The sequence below is a fragment of the Esox lucius genome, chromosome 2, assembly GCF_011004845.1.
Source record: "Esox lucius isolate fEsoLuc1 chromosome 2, fEsoLuc1.pri, whole genome shotgun sequence".
In the NCBI taxonomy this organism is placed as follows: Eukaryota; Metazoa; Chordata; class Actinopteri; order Esociformes; family Esocidae; genus Esox; species Esox lucius.
Window position 1 is genome coordinate 963,086 of NC_047570.1, and position 16,968 is coordinate 980,053.

The 16,968-nt window shown below is 40.9% G+C and overlaps 1 protein-coding gene across 6 annotated transcripts in view; it reads right to left on the reverse strand.

Moving 5' to 3' along the window:
* Positions 1-16,968, reverse strand: part of LOC105031116 (protein kinase C-binding protein NELL1) — a 781,285-nt gene that overhangs the window by 565,624 nt on the left and 198,693 nt on the right. For all 6 annotated transcript variants that reach the window (XR_003782803.2, XR_004576720.1, XM_029124715.2 and 3 more), the window contains one exon: positions 12,017-12,113. Coding sequence is in view for 4 of the 6 variants with exons in the window: in XM_029124715.2 (XP_028980548.1) it covers positions 12,017-12,113 (97 nt within the window). In the remaining 2 variants the exon portion in view is untranslated. The remainder of the gene's footprint in view (positions 1-12,016; positions 12,114-16,968) is intronic.

The following is a 16,968-nucleotide window of genomic DNA, read 5'->3' on the forward strand; positions in this document are numbered from 1 at the left end:
TTTGATTTTATTACAGCACTCAGTCTTTTTCAGTAGGAGTTTATTAGTATGGCACATCTTGACGTGGCAATATTTGCTCACTCTTCTTTGCAAAAGCGCTCCAAATCTTTCCTGTGTACAGCCCTCTTAAGATCACCCCACATATGTTAAATTAGATTCAGGTCTGGGCTCTGGCTGGGCCATTCCAAAATGTTAATCTGCTTCTGTTGAAGCCATGCTTTTGTGGATTTGGATGTGTGCTTTAGGTTGATGTCGTGCTGAAAGGTGAACATCTTATTTCTAACAGACGCCTGAAGGTTTTGTGCCAAAATTGCCTGGTATTTGGAACTGTTCATAATTCCCTCCACCCTGACTAAGGCCACAGTTCCAGCTGAAGAAAAACAGCCCCAAAACATGATCCTGCCACCACCATGCTTCACCTTGGGTATGGTGTTCTTTGGGTGATGTGCAGTGTTGTTTTTACGCCAAACATACCTTTTGGAATTATGGCCAAAAAGTTCAACCTTGGTTTCATCAGACCACAACACATTTTCCCAAGTGCTTTTGGGAGACTTGATGTTTGTTTTTGCAAACTTCAGCCATGCTTGGATGTTTTTCTTTGTAAGAAAAGGCTTCCATCTTGCCACCCTACCCCATGGTCGGTTCATATGAAGAATACAGGAGATTGTTGTCACATGTAGCACACAGCCAATACTTCCCAGAAATTCCTGCAGTTCCTACCGGTTAACGCAGGCTGCCCGTTAATTCTCTGAGACGTCCTGCCGCCGGGACACCAAACGTTTATGCCACAAAGTGTGCAAAGTGTTGTAAATACATATTTTTTGTAATAGGCATATTATATATGTCTTCAGATTTCTTAACTTGATGGTCCCAGAGATTTAGCCAAGCATTGTTTTGTTTGATGAATCGTTTTGGATTATAAAAACAGAATTTATGTTCTCCACAGCGTTGTACAACAAAATCCAACTCGGAGCAAAACCATTCATGATATTCAAACCTTCCTAAGTTTTAACACCAAAATAATTGGTATTCCTGAAAAGAACAGTCTCTAGCATTTAACAAGACATAGTTTATCCCTCTGCGTTGCCTATATGCTTTGCACCGCGTAAGCAAAGACATGCAGTCTGGCACCGGTTACGCGCGAGCGCATGTCTTTGGTAGCATGTAACTCCCTCAAATGAGGACCAATGGATTTGAAACTCTCTAGGTTTGGCGCACACGAACCACACTTTACGGCAAATTTTGAACGATCACCGTCAGACGCGCACACAGGACACACCAACAGTGCGCACCACCCCCACAAATCTTCAAACAAACTTGTCTATTGCGCAAGACGCATAGCTGTTGCTGCTCACGAAACTATACTCAGCATTTAAGATTTAAATGGATACTCCTAAGTGGAAAAGCAACATAGGAGACCAATTTGGACTAGATTTTTGGAAGAAATCATGGACAGTGAGTCAAGCAACTTGGTGAGTACAATAAGATGGATTACCTAAGACATAGAGTGTATTACTATTAGCATATTAGGCTATGTTATGTCATATAGTTTGAGCATTTACTGCCAATTGGGTCACGTCACCATAGTAGATTTCAGTTCATAATGTTCTTATATGTTTCTTATGGCCTATTCATCCCCATATTTCTCCCTGAATAACCAACAGTGATTCAGGAGGTCCCTCTGGCTCTTGACCCCCACTGTGACGCCATCATCTGACTGGCCATTTCAGAAATTTCTCAGAAGTCGATAAGTCTCCCCCTTCTTTCTCCTATTCCCTTCTACTCTTTTCTACTCCTGCCAACTGTTTGCTTACCATCTATGTGTGTAAGGAGGCATAGATACCATATGTGATCTAACATCATATGTGGTGATCTAACATATGATACAAACACCACATATGATGGCAGATCACCACATACTATGCAAACACCACATATGTTAGATCAAATATGATGCAAAAACCACCTATGTTAGATCACTACATGATGCAAACACCACACGTTAGATCATTGGACCAGCCTCCTTGTGGCGCCTCCTGTTAGTACCTTTATGAAGGAAAGCACATTTTTCATCATGTGTAACATTCCTGGGAGTGTGTAACCCTTATATTAATCCCTTTTTCACTGTTGAATGTTCTGTCTATGTATGAATTTGAAAATTCATAATGTGTCCAATTTGGCACAAAGTCACTCGTTTTTGGTTTGTTTTATCTTCTGCCAAATCTATTGTGTTATACTTTCCTGCATTAATAATTTATAATATAATTTATAATTCCTGCAAACTACAGAGTGTCTCCTTTCAAATGGTACCAAAAAAAAAGAAAGTTTCTACTATATTCAGGTCATGAGCTACAAGCATTTAGATTTGTGTAAATTTTTTGGGCCTTATCCCTGACAGGTTAATGTTGCTGTAGGCCTCTTGGAAGCCTCCCTGTAAATTTTGGAGGGACATCCAGTTCTTGGTAATGTCTCTGTTGTGTCATATTTTTTCCACTTGATGATGACTGTCTTCACTGTGTTCCATGGTACATGCAATGCTTTGGAAATGTTGCACTCTTCTCCTGACTGATATCTTTCAACAATGAGATACCTCTGATGCTTTGGAAGCTCTCCGCGGACCATGGCGTTTACTCTGAGATACAACTTAGAAACTGTCAAGAAAATCCTTCTAGAACAGCTGAACTTTATTTGTGATTAATCAGAGTCACTTTAAATGATGGCAGGTGTGCAATAACTTCTATTTAACATGAGTTGAATCTGATTGGTTAATTCTGAAAACAGTCACATCCCCAGTTAAAAGAGGGTATGCACACTTATGAAAAATCAAACAATAACCTGGTTGCATTTTTCCCTTTCAAAGATTTCAGTTTGTTTTTCAATTGTTCACATTAAATAGGTCACATTAAAAGTGGAAAAAGTTCTGACATGATTTCTTTGTCTCATTCTTTTATATCACAGAAACCTGGCATTTTCACATGGGTGTGTAGACTTTTTATATCCACTGTATGTTTCTGTTTGACATATTCCCCCAACAGACTCCTCTTCCCCAGTCTCTGGCACCATTCATATCAAGAGAGCCAACCCGTTGAGCCTCCATGAGCAGTCAGAGGGAAAACAACAGGAAACCACCCCGGCAGTGAGACCCCCCCACAAAAAAATTACATGGAAGAAACCTAGACATGCAAATTGTATCAGAAGGCAAGCCCTTTCGCACCACTTTAACCTATTTCTTCATTCTGAAATGTTTCTTAGGCGAGAGGACACTCAGGCCCTCAGTCCTCATGGCCTTTTGAACCGATCTCACAGAGTCAGAAAAATGGGACTCCAGCACAACCTTCTTCTTACCCAAAAACCTGACTAGCCAGCAACACCGAACTCAGAGAGCAGTCAGAGGAGGACATCTCCTCACACTCCTCTTCACCAGATTCCCCTACCCCTCTTCTTCCTGCCCCAACACCGCACTGACCTGTACTCCCTTCAAACTCAAGCCCTACTCCCCAACACTAGGCATAATATCCTGGGACGTCAACCCCTCCTTCACCACACCAACCAACCACACTGTTCTTCACACCCCTTTTCTTCTTTGTTAAGTCCCTCCATACTCACACCTCCCACTAACGTAGCATTAGTGACCACACCAATCCCTTCATTCCTAACAATCCTCATTGTTGAATCTCCCTCCACAACCGACCCCACTGCAAGAGCACTACTCACTGACACCACAACCTCTGTATCATCAACATCACCAGCTGCTCAACATCACTTAACCCAGCTACACTCTTCCGGGTACTATGACCCCTCCCAATATTCTGCACAAAACTGGAGCTACTACTGGCCAGAACAGGGAGCTCCCCTTCCCTGACATCCAGTTGGATACTATGTCCTGCACTTTCAAGCGGCTGCTCTCTGAGTCCCGGTGCAGGCATGCAAACTTCTTATGATCCAGGTCACTGTACTAGCAAAGCTTGCATACACACCATCCCCATGACGGATCTTAAAATTGACATTAAGCTGCTGATCTGAATTGTTAAGAAACAAACACCGATCTACTAAAGGAGACAACATGCTTCAACGATTCTGCCCAAAATCCAGCCAACAGGACCCGAAAACTGCTAGCTATTTTTCTCTCGGAACTAACTCTCGGATCTGCTCATCCGTAATGAATGGCGGTAAATTAGCCACAACTACCCTAGTTGATCGCGTAGAAAGAGGCAAAACTACCAACAACTCATTTCTAACAATAAGCCGACTAGCAACCAGCATACCTACCAAGGTCGCTTTCTTCATGAACACAACTGCTTTGTTCATTCTAGAAGCTGAGCAAATATGTTCAGCACCTATCTGTTCACCCAATGACCAGCAACACTTCCTCAACTCTAACTCCATCCACCGGTACACACCTGAACTCGTGCCTCAGTGACAACGCCTCCTCCCCGGTTAGCAAAGCAGCCATAATTGCCATACTGCCAAGACCCAAACTACCCGCTAATTTGGTATAAAGAACCAAAGAAACCCAATTTAAGCAGAGGAGAACTAAAAATCAGGTAAAAACTTAAAGAAAAATTAAAACAGGCCCTTTCACCAAACCACCTCCAAAACTCCTCACACCCCAAACTCCCAGCATGCAACACACACGAGAAAGAGAGACAGAGGGAGAGATTGAACACTTGCTTACATCTTCCCACAAATATATATTCCTCCACTCTTTTTCACTGTCCTTTGACATACTTCAGATCATCCTTAATCATTAATCTAATCCTTTAAACTTGACACAATGTTATACTTAATTACACTCAATCTCAATTTCTTTGTGCATTGAGTGACATTTCAGAAGATATTGCCAAAGCACAATGTTACAAAATAAATAAAATAATTCACAAAGTAATATAATAAATGCTTTAAGGTCAAGTAACAATTGATAAACAGAATGCAGTTTAGGGCTCACATATTGTGGCATGCCAGTTAGGTCCGGAAATATTTGGACACGGTCACAATTCTCATAATTTTGGCTCTGTACTCCACCACAATGGATTTGAAATGAAACAACAGATGCCATTGAAGTGCAGACTTCCAGCTTTAATTCAAGTGGTTCAACAAAAATATCATATGAAATGTTTAGTGTAGCGATACCAGACGGAGACAGGTGTTGTGGCTCCAGTTGCGGTGTGCGCCGCTCTGATTGACAACGGGAAACAGTAAAAACGTGGTCAGACGTACAGGCTGGGGTCATACACAGAAGGGACCGATACAAACTGAGGTACAATAGGACTAAGCAGGTCTCCATGTCACAGGCAGGCAGAAGGTCAATGTACTGTAATCCAACAGACAGGCAAAAGTACAGATAGGGACTAGACTGGGAATCAGAGTCAAAAGGCAGATTGAGCAGGAGCAGGTCAGTACACAAAATCCAAAACTGTAGCAATCCAAAAGAGGGCTTAGTAAAGATGCAGCAAACTAACAATCAATACCTCACAGTCAGAAGGCTGGGAGTGGAAGAGCTAAATACTAGGAGAAAACAAACGAAACAGGTAAGTGACACAGGTGATCAGTATTCTGGTGATTGTGAGGCGGGAAGAGTGATGCGTTCATGTGGAGTGGAAGGTTGCGGTCTAGGTGTGCCGGTTCCCGGTGAGGAATGACGTGAACAGGGCACAGACCTTACATTTAGGAATTGCAATTTCATTCACAGTCCCCTTATTGCAGGGGCTCAAATTTATTTAGACCAATTAACAGAATCCTAAATAAAATGTGAATTTTTTAAATACTTTGATGAGAATCCTTTGCAGACAATAAGGCAAAGAAGTGGAATATTCTGCAATGGCCGAGTCAATCACCTCATCTCAACCCCTTTCGAGCATGCATTTCACTGGCTGAAGACACACTTAAAACAGAAAGACCCACAAACATCCCCTGGTGCTAGTCTACCCCTGGCTCTGCCTACACGATCCGCTCATTTCCTGAAAGAAAGGGGAACTGCTTACCTGGGGTCTGTTGAGATAAATGAAGTTTAAATAATGCTGATTTAATAACCATGTATTCTTATGTTTTTGTTTTATTAAATTGTATGCTGCAGCCAGGATAGGGAAATATGATTGAATACAATAACCATAAAAAGTTTAGAACTCCATACATTCAACTCAGCCACACTCACTCAGACTTTACACCTGGCTCAGATAGAGAGACAGGATTGAAACCCGACAATTAACATACAAATGAAACTGCCCCCTATACAGCACAAAGAGACCTTCTGTCTCCAGCCCCCTGATGTTCTAGTCTAGGTTAGGACAATAGAATGTAAATTACTGTAACCTGGTTAAGATTTCACACCTGTATGCAAAGAACCTGTTGATCGAGAGTTAGAGCATGTCCTTCTTCATTGGATAGCGAAAACAAAGAGATTCGTCCAACATGTCACCATGCCAACGAAGAGCCAATAAGGATGGGTTTTACTCACGAGAGTGAAAAGTAACCGCCCCTGTGGCGGGAGTATCAAAAGCAATGTTCGATCTTGATTCGGGGCGAATATTTTGTGGAAGCTCGAGGGTTGAGCAAATATTTGACCGCTGCAGTGTATTTCATGTATTTTGACTTATCAATTCATATTAATAAATCTTTGTGCTAAATTTCCATTTGGACCGGAGCCTCGTCCTTCTTCAGAAATTCTGATACACGTAAAATTCTTAACAGGTCCCACCTGTTCTGCTAATTGCTTCAGCCTACCGATTCGAGCCACTTCCGTCAAGGAGGCTACATCCACTCAGCCCGCTCCCATTCCTCCTGAATACCATGACTACCTGTCTGTCTTCAGTAAGGAGAAAGCATCCACTCTACCTCCCCATCGGCCCTGGGACTGCGCAATCGACCTTTTCCCTGGTGCCTCACCTCCGAGGGGGCGCATATATCCTCTCTCCCCGCCTGAGACGGAAGCTATGAACAACTACATTTATGAGGCTCTCCAGTCGGGTTCCATACATCCGTCAACCTCTCCAGCAACATCAAGCTTTTTCTTTTTGGGGAAGAAAGACGGCGGTCTCTGCCCAGAATAGCTAGCTACTAGTCTAAACTTGTCCTGGTTATGTTTTCCGATTATAGCACAACCAGCTGGGCTAGTAAACAAAGCAAACAGCATGAACAGAGGGCAGCTCGCCACTTTATCCACAGACAGTTAGCTAATTAACCAAATTGGCCAATCATTTTTGCCATTGTCATTGCTTGCAAGCTGAGGTTATTAGAAGCTGGTGGTAGTAGTAGCAAATCCTGTGATCAATGTTTGCTGGATAGATGTACAGTCAGTAACTATAGCCATGTCTGCTTTGTCTGTATAGCTAGCCACATTAACACAAATAGGGCAATTACTAACCTCAGTGTGAGGTTAGCAAAGTTAGCATTTTAGCTAACTTTACTTACTTATTTAACAGAAGAATTGCCACATCAGCACCGAAGTTTAATGAATTTTGCTCCATGAGTTCCATCCATAGGCAGCTGCACCAATGTTCACTCTGAATGGTGTCTATCTGCCTCTCTTTTACCGGATTTGCTTTCTTTGATCTAAACCATATTTTAACTTCTAAACTGTACAGTTAACGTCTTCCTTTTTTTTTTTTTTTTTTTGGCTAGTGTCTCTTGCTGCTTGATCCACAAAAGGAGAGTAGCCATTTCATTCTTTTGTACTGCCTCAGCTCTTTTTTTGATAAGTCAAAAGCATCTCTTCCTGTGTGCAGGATAGGATTTCCCGACCACTTTTTTCCGTAGGAGCATACCGTATACAGAGGTTTTTCAGATGCAGGCCTGGGACCACCTGATATGGTACGAATTCATCCACGATCCAGATTAATGTGTTAATGCTTTTAGCTCCTTCATAGTGCAAGGATCACACAGCCCTTCCTCCACGGGGAGCTAGGATTTCCTCTGTATACCCTTCTTAATGTTGAGGCTGTGCACACTGAATTTTAAGTTTGTCCAGATTTTGTCAGGTGTTGATTTGTCTCCATGAGCAATTTGTCCAGAAAGCATTGCGCTAGTGTTTTGTTCCCCAAAGGTGATAAAGTATTTTTTATTTTTTTTTACCGTGTTGTAATTTGGTGTATTCTGATTGATTTGATGCTCAGGTCCTAAGGCTCTAGAAGGTTAGTAGAACAGGTTTGTGAACTCAACCCTAAAACCAGCTGGATAAGGCTGTTTTCTTAGGTCCGATCTTGTCATTGCATTTTATAGTGGAAGAGGATGCTCTTCATATATTCTCTCTCTGTTCATTCCTTGCCTAGCTTATACGTTCAGTTGGGCATTTTTTTTTTATAACCAAGTAATTGTATTGTATGCAGTGCTCTCTTTGTTTTGTACAATAACAATTTTGTTTTGATTCACTAAGATCTGTATCAGCTATGGAAAATCATGTTTTATACTGTATGTTTAGCTCTCTCTTGTTCATTCTCATCAGTTAAATATCAAACTTTCTAACATTTAACCTTCTCCCAGTCACACACATACACTAGCTGGATTAAGTACCGTATAATGTTATTGCAGTATGCTACAGAGTATTTTCCATGTCTTACAAAATGCCAGTTTCCAAACAGCCTTTGAGTATTTCCCCACCCATGGATTCAAAATCAAGATAATTTTGCTCCACTTGATTAATATTGAAGGCCTCCTGGAGGAAGAGCCAACAATGATATCAGCCTATAAATTGTGCACTATGCAAACATCGGGTGTCATTTGGAAAACATCCTCTGAGAGAGCTCGATATGTTTTAAGGTTTGTCATTATCTCAATTTCACTGAGCCACTCTACTTCCCTCAATTTGAGAAATTACCACATAGTATATTCTATCTGCTATCTATCTCCTTTTTCTTCTTGCACCCTTTCTTCAGTTTCATAGTACAGTCTTTTAATTTTTTCTGACTTTTCCAAAATCTCTCTGTCTTTATCTTAGCTTCTCGCTCACACTTTCATCTGTCCTGTAGGAGGGGACTATAGAGGATGTTTTTGTCCTTTTTTATTAGAGGCAGAGGAGAGAATGGCAGTACAGGATATGCGAGAATGACAGCAGAGGAGAAGAGGGAATGGAGTGATTAGGAGAGTCAAAAAACAATAGGAGGCAGACAAGCACCTGGAAAACCATCACAGCTCTGCAGTTTACCTGAGGCTACCACTCTAAAAACAACAGCAAATATCCCTGATGAAATCAGGCTAACATAAATGCATCAATGTTTACAGTAACAGCCATGCTTCAAAATTTAGTAAATGCATTTTGGTCACAAAAACCATCAACATTATCAGTCACCCACAGTAACTACTGCATTTGCAATGGGCCGGATATATGAAACAATACAGTGGCTTTGGGAATAATTTTGCTGGCATCTCCTGCTGGGACAGACTGAGTCTAGACATTGACATTTCTAAAAACATGGGGCATTGATTTCCTTGACCAATAATAATAATGCCCAATAATAATGATGATTCTGTGATTCTTGCATTTGTCCAACTGCTCTATGAGCCAATCTGTTTCTGAGTGATTGCAATGGTTTATAGACATCAGCCAATCTTATAAAGCACCAAGTTAATATTATTGTAACAGTAAAAGCTGACATGTGTCAGAACCTAATTGTACTGTGTACACTGTAAGAAATATAGACATTTTAGAAATGTTTATAAAAACAAATTAAAAATCATTTTCATTAAGTAAAGCCATGTTAATCCATTTTAGAGACAGCTGTGAGTAATGGATTGGGAATGCTTACAATGGCCTTTATGCTCATGGACTAATGAGCTGTGAATAAGTGTTTGCAATACAGTATATCTATAGGTGTGTTTGAATTTCTTGAACATTTCCTCCTCCCTCATCCACAGTCATATACACCACCTGTCTCTGCTCTGTGTTCCTTCTAGTCAACTCTTACTCTGCAGAACATAAACTTTCAACCAGCACAAACAGCTGACACCAATAGCTAGCAGTCTCTAAGGGAGTTTTTCTCCTTCAGCAAAAAATTAGTTATGTGGGGCCAATACAAGAAAGCATTACAGGGACAGGTACAACAAATACTGTGAAGAATAGAAAAGCATTCGTACACTATGGCCGTATGGGACTGTTAGTTTACTATATAGAAAAGTGGTGCACTATATCATTTTTTTTTTACTGTTTGGGATGCATTAACTGACTGACTGCAGCTTGCTAGATCAGCCGGCAAGGTTTTCTCCATGAGCAAGTTAACCCTAATTGCTACCTAGATCATTGCTTTAAAATAATATTTGTTCTCTATCAACATGTCTCTGTGATGCATTGTACTTTGTACTAAAAACAGCAATTGGCCTTGGTATATTGGCTAAATACTACCCCCCCCCCCCTTTCCTTACTGCTTAAGTATACATACATTATAATGGTAGGGAAGTTTTACCTGGCAGTCACTAGCTGATCATGCTACAAATAATACATGTAGCTGCATTGTCAAAGTTGGTTAGATTGCACATAACCAGTTTGTTCAAAATGTAGGTTTAGGTTATATACAGTGGGGGGAACAAGTATTTGATTCACTGCCGATTTTGCAGGTTTTCCCACTTACAATGCATGTAGAAGTCATTTTTATCATAGGTATTCTTCAACTGTGAGTTCTGTAGTTTCCTGTAGTTCTTGACCAGGTTTGCACACACTGCAGCAGGGATTTTGGCCCACTCTTCCTTACAGACCTTCTCCAGATCCTTCAGGTTTCGGGAATGTCGCTGGGCAATAAAGACTTTCAGCTCCCTCCAAAGATTTTATATTGGGTATAGGTCTGGAGACTGGCTAGGCCACTCCAGGACCTTGAGCTGCTTCTTACAGAGCCACTCCTTAGTTACCCTGGCTGTGTGTTTCGGGTCGTTGTCATGCTGGAAGACCCAGCCACGACCCATCTTCAATGCTCTTACTGAGGGAAAGAGGTTGTTGGCCAATATCTCGTGATACATGGCCCCATCCATCCTCCCATCAATACGGTGCAGTCGTCCTGTCCCCTTTGCAGAAAAGCATCCCCAAAGAATGATGTTTCCACGCTTCCTCCATGCTTCACGGTTGGGATGGTGTTCTTGGGGTTGTACTCATCCTTCTTCTTCCTCCAAACACGGCGAGTGGAGTTAAGACCAAAAAGCTCTATTTTTGTCTCATCAAACCACATGACCTTCTCCCATTCATCCTCTGGATCATCCACGGGCTTGAGCAGGGGGACCTTGCGTGGGCTGCAGGATTTTAATCCATGACGGAGTAGTGTGTTACTAATGATTTTCTTTGAGACTGCGATCCCAGCTCTCTTCAGGTCATTGACCAGGTCCTGCCGTGTAGTTCTGGGCTGATCCCTCACCTTCTTCATGATCATTGATGCACCACGAGGTGAAATCTTGCATGGAGCCTCAGACCGAAGGAGATTGACCGTCATCTTGAACTTCTTCCATTCTAATAATTGCGCCAATATTTGCGCCAACTGTTGTTGCCTTCTCACCAAGCTGCTTGCTTATTGTCCAGTAGCCCATCCCAGCCTTGTGCAGGTCTACAATTTTATCCCTGATGTCCTTACACAGCTCTCTGGTCTTGGCCATTGTGGAGAGGTTGGAGTCTGTTTGATTGAGTGTGTGGACAGGTGTCTTTTACATACGTAACAAGTGGAGAACAGGAGGGCTTCTTAAAGAAAAACTAACAGGTCTGTGAGAGCCGGAATTCTTACTGGTTGGTAGGTGATCAAATACTTATGTCATGCAATAAAATGCAAATTAATTATTAAAAAAATATTTTATTTTAGATTCCGTCTCTCACAGTTAAAATGTACCAATGATAAAAATTAAAGACCTATACATGCTTAGTAATTAGGAAAACCTGCAAAATCGGCTATGTATCAAATACTTGTTATCCCCACTGTATATTTATTTAGATAACATCCTTCTGTCCATAAAATGAATATATAGTGATAACTGTTTAGCCTTGAAGAAGTCAGGCATGGTTGAGGTTAAGGTTACAGTGATTGTATGTATAGTCATGAAAGTCTGTTTCTTTTACCTTGAAGAGGCCATGCTTGTGGCTATGTTGCCCCAGCCACACTCCACTGCTTGGGGTTAGATCCATCTGTGGTGGGTCTATCACTCGCTCGTAAATTCTGCCAACAACAAATAAACAACAAAGCGTTTGTCAGATTCTGAAATGCACACATGCATACATGGTGTCCACTACACACATAAAGGCCTGCATACACATCGACACACAAATTTGAAGCGTGAGCCTTCTCTGGTGTGGGCATGAACACTGATCCAATAAGGGGGAAAAACACTGAACAAATCCAATAGTGAAGAGGAGAGACTGTGTATGTTGGCTCCCTCCTCTCCCTCCAGGGGAAATGGAATATGGAGCAGAGCAGCCTTCCTCAAGCATGACAGCCAGTCTCATCCCACATCTTCCTAACACACACTATTGATATCTGTACCATAGCTCTGGACTGAATTACTGCTCTATCTGCTGACTGGAGACACAAACTGAGTTTGGCATTGTCAAGTCAAACATCCAAAGAGCCATTCAGCTCCATGTTACTCTCCCAGTCACCTGGAGGTTGTTAACTAGAGCTGGGAGCTGCTTGACAGCCACATATTCTCTTTTTGGCTAAAAGGAGCAGTCCAGCGTGTTTCACATTAAAAAGGTACACCATGGAGACTGAATATTGTGTTACAGAAAATACTTGATGGTCTATTCAGTTATGTCAGGGACCCGTCAGCTAAATCATATATTTCTGAATCTGGATACAATAAAGGATTTTCAGCAAGTATGGCTTGTCAATGTTTGATTTGGTAATAGAAAGTCTGGGCTAGTTCTTTTCCATTCATGTGCTTTATTCTTTGAAATTTAGGGACATGTTCCAAGTGTAAAAATGACCAGGTGGAATCTGTAATACACAGGGCAAACCCCTTCATTTTACTCAGTCAGAAATTTCAGGTGTGTGTATATAAGTGAGTGCCACAGCAGCAGCTCAATGCTGCTGATTGCTGCTTCATGTTTAGGTCTCCTGAGAGCCCATTCGCTGTTACTGTGAAAGCGAATGTAGAGGTCATAAAATGGGATTCTCCTCTATATTCCCCCCTTTCTCTCCTTAACTTCCCACTCCTGCGGACTCCCACCTCCAATCATCAGCAGCCAGGCAGCCCAATGTCTGCAACCCAAATGGCAAATGCACTATATAACGAATAAGAAGCTTGGGAAGCAGCAAAGGTGTCTGAGCGGCAGAGAGAACGTGGAGGACCGAGGTGCCAATTTGATTTGTAATGTGGTCATGGTGACATTTACGTGACTCATGCCAAGGCCCTGGCCATCAAGAGAGAATATTTCTCGAAATAGCCACTGTTGCGCTCCAAAAAAAACACCGGAAGCACTCACTGGGAACATGGATATGCCCGTCCCCAGGCTAGAAATGGTTTTGTTTTGCAAATCAGATAATTACTTGTGATGTAGTATAGGCTTGTTGACATTTTAGGACTTTTTGTAACCATTTACTGAATGTAGACAAATGAAATATTCAAGCAAGTAGTAATAGTAGTAGTAATATTAGTTCATATTAGTTTGCATTAAGAAATGGTATAGGTTCAAATCAACCTAGAATAGATTCAAAAAAATGACAAAACACATGCAGACATGTACAAAACAATCCTTGCACAACAATAGCAATCATGTCTTCCTGGTGGACACAATCCATTTGCTAATAGACTAGATAGATAATAATGATAGATCAAGAGATGATAGAGATATATTATATAGATAGATGTTGGCTAGAGATAGAGACAAAAGACAGAGAGACAGAGAACACACAGGGCTTATGTATTATAATCAAATTCCTAGCATGTATTGTAGCATTAGAGAAAAGCAATGAGAAACAACAAACATTTTGTTCTGGTAGCAGGGGATATACAGTTACAGCCAAAGGTTTGGTCACACCTCATTAAAGGGTATTTCTTTAGTTTTAGTATTTTCCACATTGTAGAATAATAGCGACGACATAAACAGTTGTGTTGTGACAAAGTAGGTTTGGTACACAGAAGACCGTTAATATGTCTGTACTGTAGTAGTCCATATTACAGCAAGAACACCTAAGAGAAATGTATATCATTAATTTAAAACATTAAGCTCAGTAAATCCGCAACATTTGTGCTGTTGCAAAAAACATCCAGTATCATGATGAAACTGGCTCATATGAGGACCACCACAGGAAAGAAATGACACAGAGATAACTCTGCTGCGGAGGAAAAGTTAAATACAGTGACCAGTCTTAAAAATCGTCAATTAACTCTACCTCAGACTGCAGCCCAAATAAATGCTTCACAGAGTTCAAGTAACAGACACATCTCAACATCAACTGTTCAGAGGAAACTTTTGTGAATCAGGCCTTTTTGGTTGAATTGTTGCAAAGAAACCAATGCTGAAGGACACCAATAAGAAAAATAAACTTTCTTTGACCGAGACACATGAGAAATGGACCGGTGGAAATCTGTTCTTTGGTCTGATGAGTCCAAATGTAAGATTTTCTGGTTCCAACCGCTGTGTCTTTGAGAGACGCAGAGTGGGTGAAGGGATGATCTCCACATGTGTGGTTCCCACCATATAGCATGGAGGAGGATGTGTGATGGTTCTTTGCTGGTGACACTGTCAGATATTTTAGTATTAAAAGGCACACTCAACCAGCATGGCTACCACAGCTTTCTGCAGTGATACACCATCTAATCTGGTTTTCGCTTAGTGGGACTATCCATTGTTTTTCAACAGGACTATGACCCAAAACACACCTCCAAGCAGTGTAAGGGCTATTTGACCAAGACGGAGAGTGATGGAGTGGTACATCAGAGGACCTGGCCTCCACAATCAACTGACATCAACACAACTGAGATGGATTGTGATTAATTGGACCGCAGAGTAAAGGAAAACCAGCCAACAAGTGCTCAGCATATGTGGGAACTCCTTCAAGATTGTTGAAAAAACATTCCAGGTGACTACCTCATGAAGCTGGTTGAGAGAATACCAAGAGTGTGCATAGATGTTATCAAAGCAAAGGTGCCTACTTTGAAGAATCTAATATTTCAATGTATTTTCATGTTTAACACTTTTTTGGTTACTATACGATTCCATATGTGTTATTTCATAGTTGTGATGTCTTCACTATTATTCTACCATGGTAAAAATAGTAAAAATAAAGTAATACTCTTGAATGAGTGTGTCCAAAGTATTGACTGGTGCAGTACCTATAGTGTCTTACATGGCTCTTTATTCAGTGCTCTGGTCAAATGGAGGGCAATACATACAGAGTGCTATTTAGGATTCAACCTACAATATATACCAGGTAAGACTAGATGATGGCCCTCTCCTGATCTCCTCATCTATAACAAGTTAAATTGGGCCACATTGTTTTATTTTCACATTGTTCCCTTTGTAACCTTTAATTGAGAATTGCTTATCTCTAGACCCAGATTCAGGATGTATAGTGTGGATGACTATCAGTTTTTAAAATTGAGGGGCCACAGCACAGGGTGGGTGTACAACAATGAGAAAGCCACAATGCATTATGTATGGTCGTAACTGTGTTTGTAAATAAATAACATGATAATCAGTAAGAATAATAATAATATCAACATAATTATTAAGAGCTTTCAGTAGAATGTTAAAGTGCTTTTAATGCTGGAAATAAAGGAAAAATAGACAGAGGAGAGAAGAGAGAGGGAGAAAGGGAAAGAGTAACAAATAATAAACATCCCAACAAATCTTTCATCTGAAAGAGTATGAAAAAACCAAATATTATCTCTGCATTCCGAGTTAAGCTCTATTCTTTATAACAATGGAACCCGATTCCGATCAAAAATACATTTAACCGAGCACATTTTTGTTGCAGCCCCCTAAAATCATACATAATTCAACACATACTGCAGATCTGATGATTAGATGACAAGTTGAATCAGGTATAGATGTTACTGCATTATAAAGTGCAAAATATGTTCACTAGAGCCCTATGGGAAATCAGAATCGCCTACAATCTCTACACAAACTAAGTATTTAACTTGCTGAAAAAGGTCAAAAGAAGTCCACAAGATAGGGTGCAATTTATCTATCTTGATAATTAAATGACTTTCATAGTGCCCATACAGTTCTGGTCAAAAGCAATGAACAATGTTGAGATTAAGGGCATTTGGGACTGCTCTTATTTGGGAGCTTTCTTAAAATTTCCTTCAAAGGAGCAGATCTCAATCATGGCCTTGATTGCTCATTCAAGCCATGTCTGTCTGTCGACCACCGACCGTGGAAAAACCAACCGACTACCAATTTTCCAGTAGTTGAGTTCCATATAGTCTCGGTCATGTCTGCCATGAATGTGAGGTGAGAAAATTATGACTGTAGGAGACTGTCTCATCCCAAATGGCATCCCATCACTCTTTGTAGTCCATTAGTCCTTTTGAACACAGCACTACAGGGAATCTTTATCGGACCAACATAAAAAGCAGTACTCTGTTATACTGTTTTTGGGAATAGGGTGCTGTTTGGGACGCAGATACTATCTGGCAATGAAGAGACCTTGGCTGTATAATTACAGAGAGAAGGACCATCCAATCACTCATTCACACTGTGTCAAATCCTCATCACACCGTCAGCTTCACAGACCGAAAGGGTCAAAGGAAATCAACTGTTTCACTGGAGCAGATGATAGGCCGTGACGTAGACCGCTGACTGTATACTATACTCTTTCTATTGATATGCTCATACTTCATATTTATATAATAAACACACACAAGTTTGGGGTCACTTAGAAATGTCCTTGTTTTTTAAATAAAATGGCTCAAAAATACAGACTATGGAAAAGACAGATTTTTTACGGAATATCAACATAGGCGTATCAAATGTATTTATAAAGCCCTTTCTACAACAGCAATTGTCACAAAGTGCGTTTACAGAGACACCCGGCCTTAAAACCCAAAGAGCAAACAACAGTA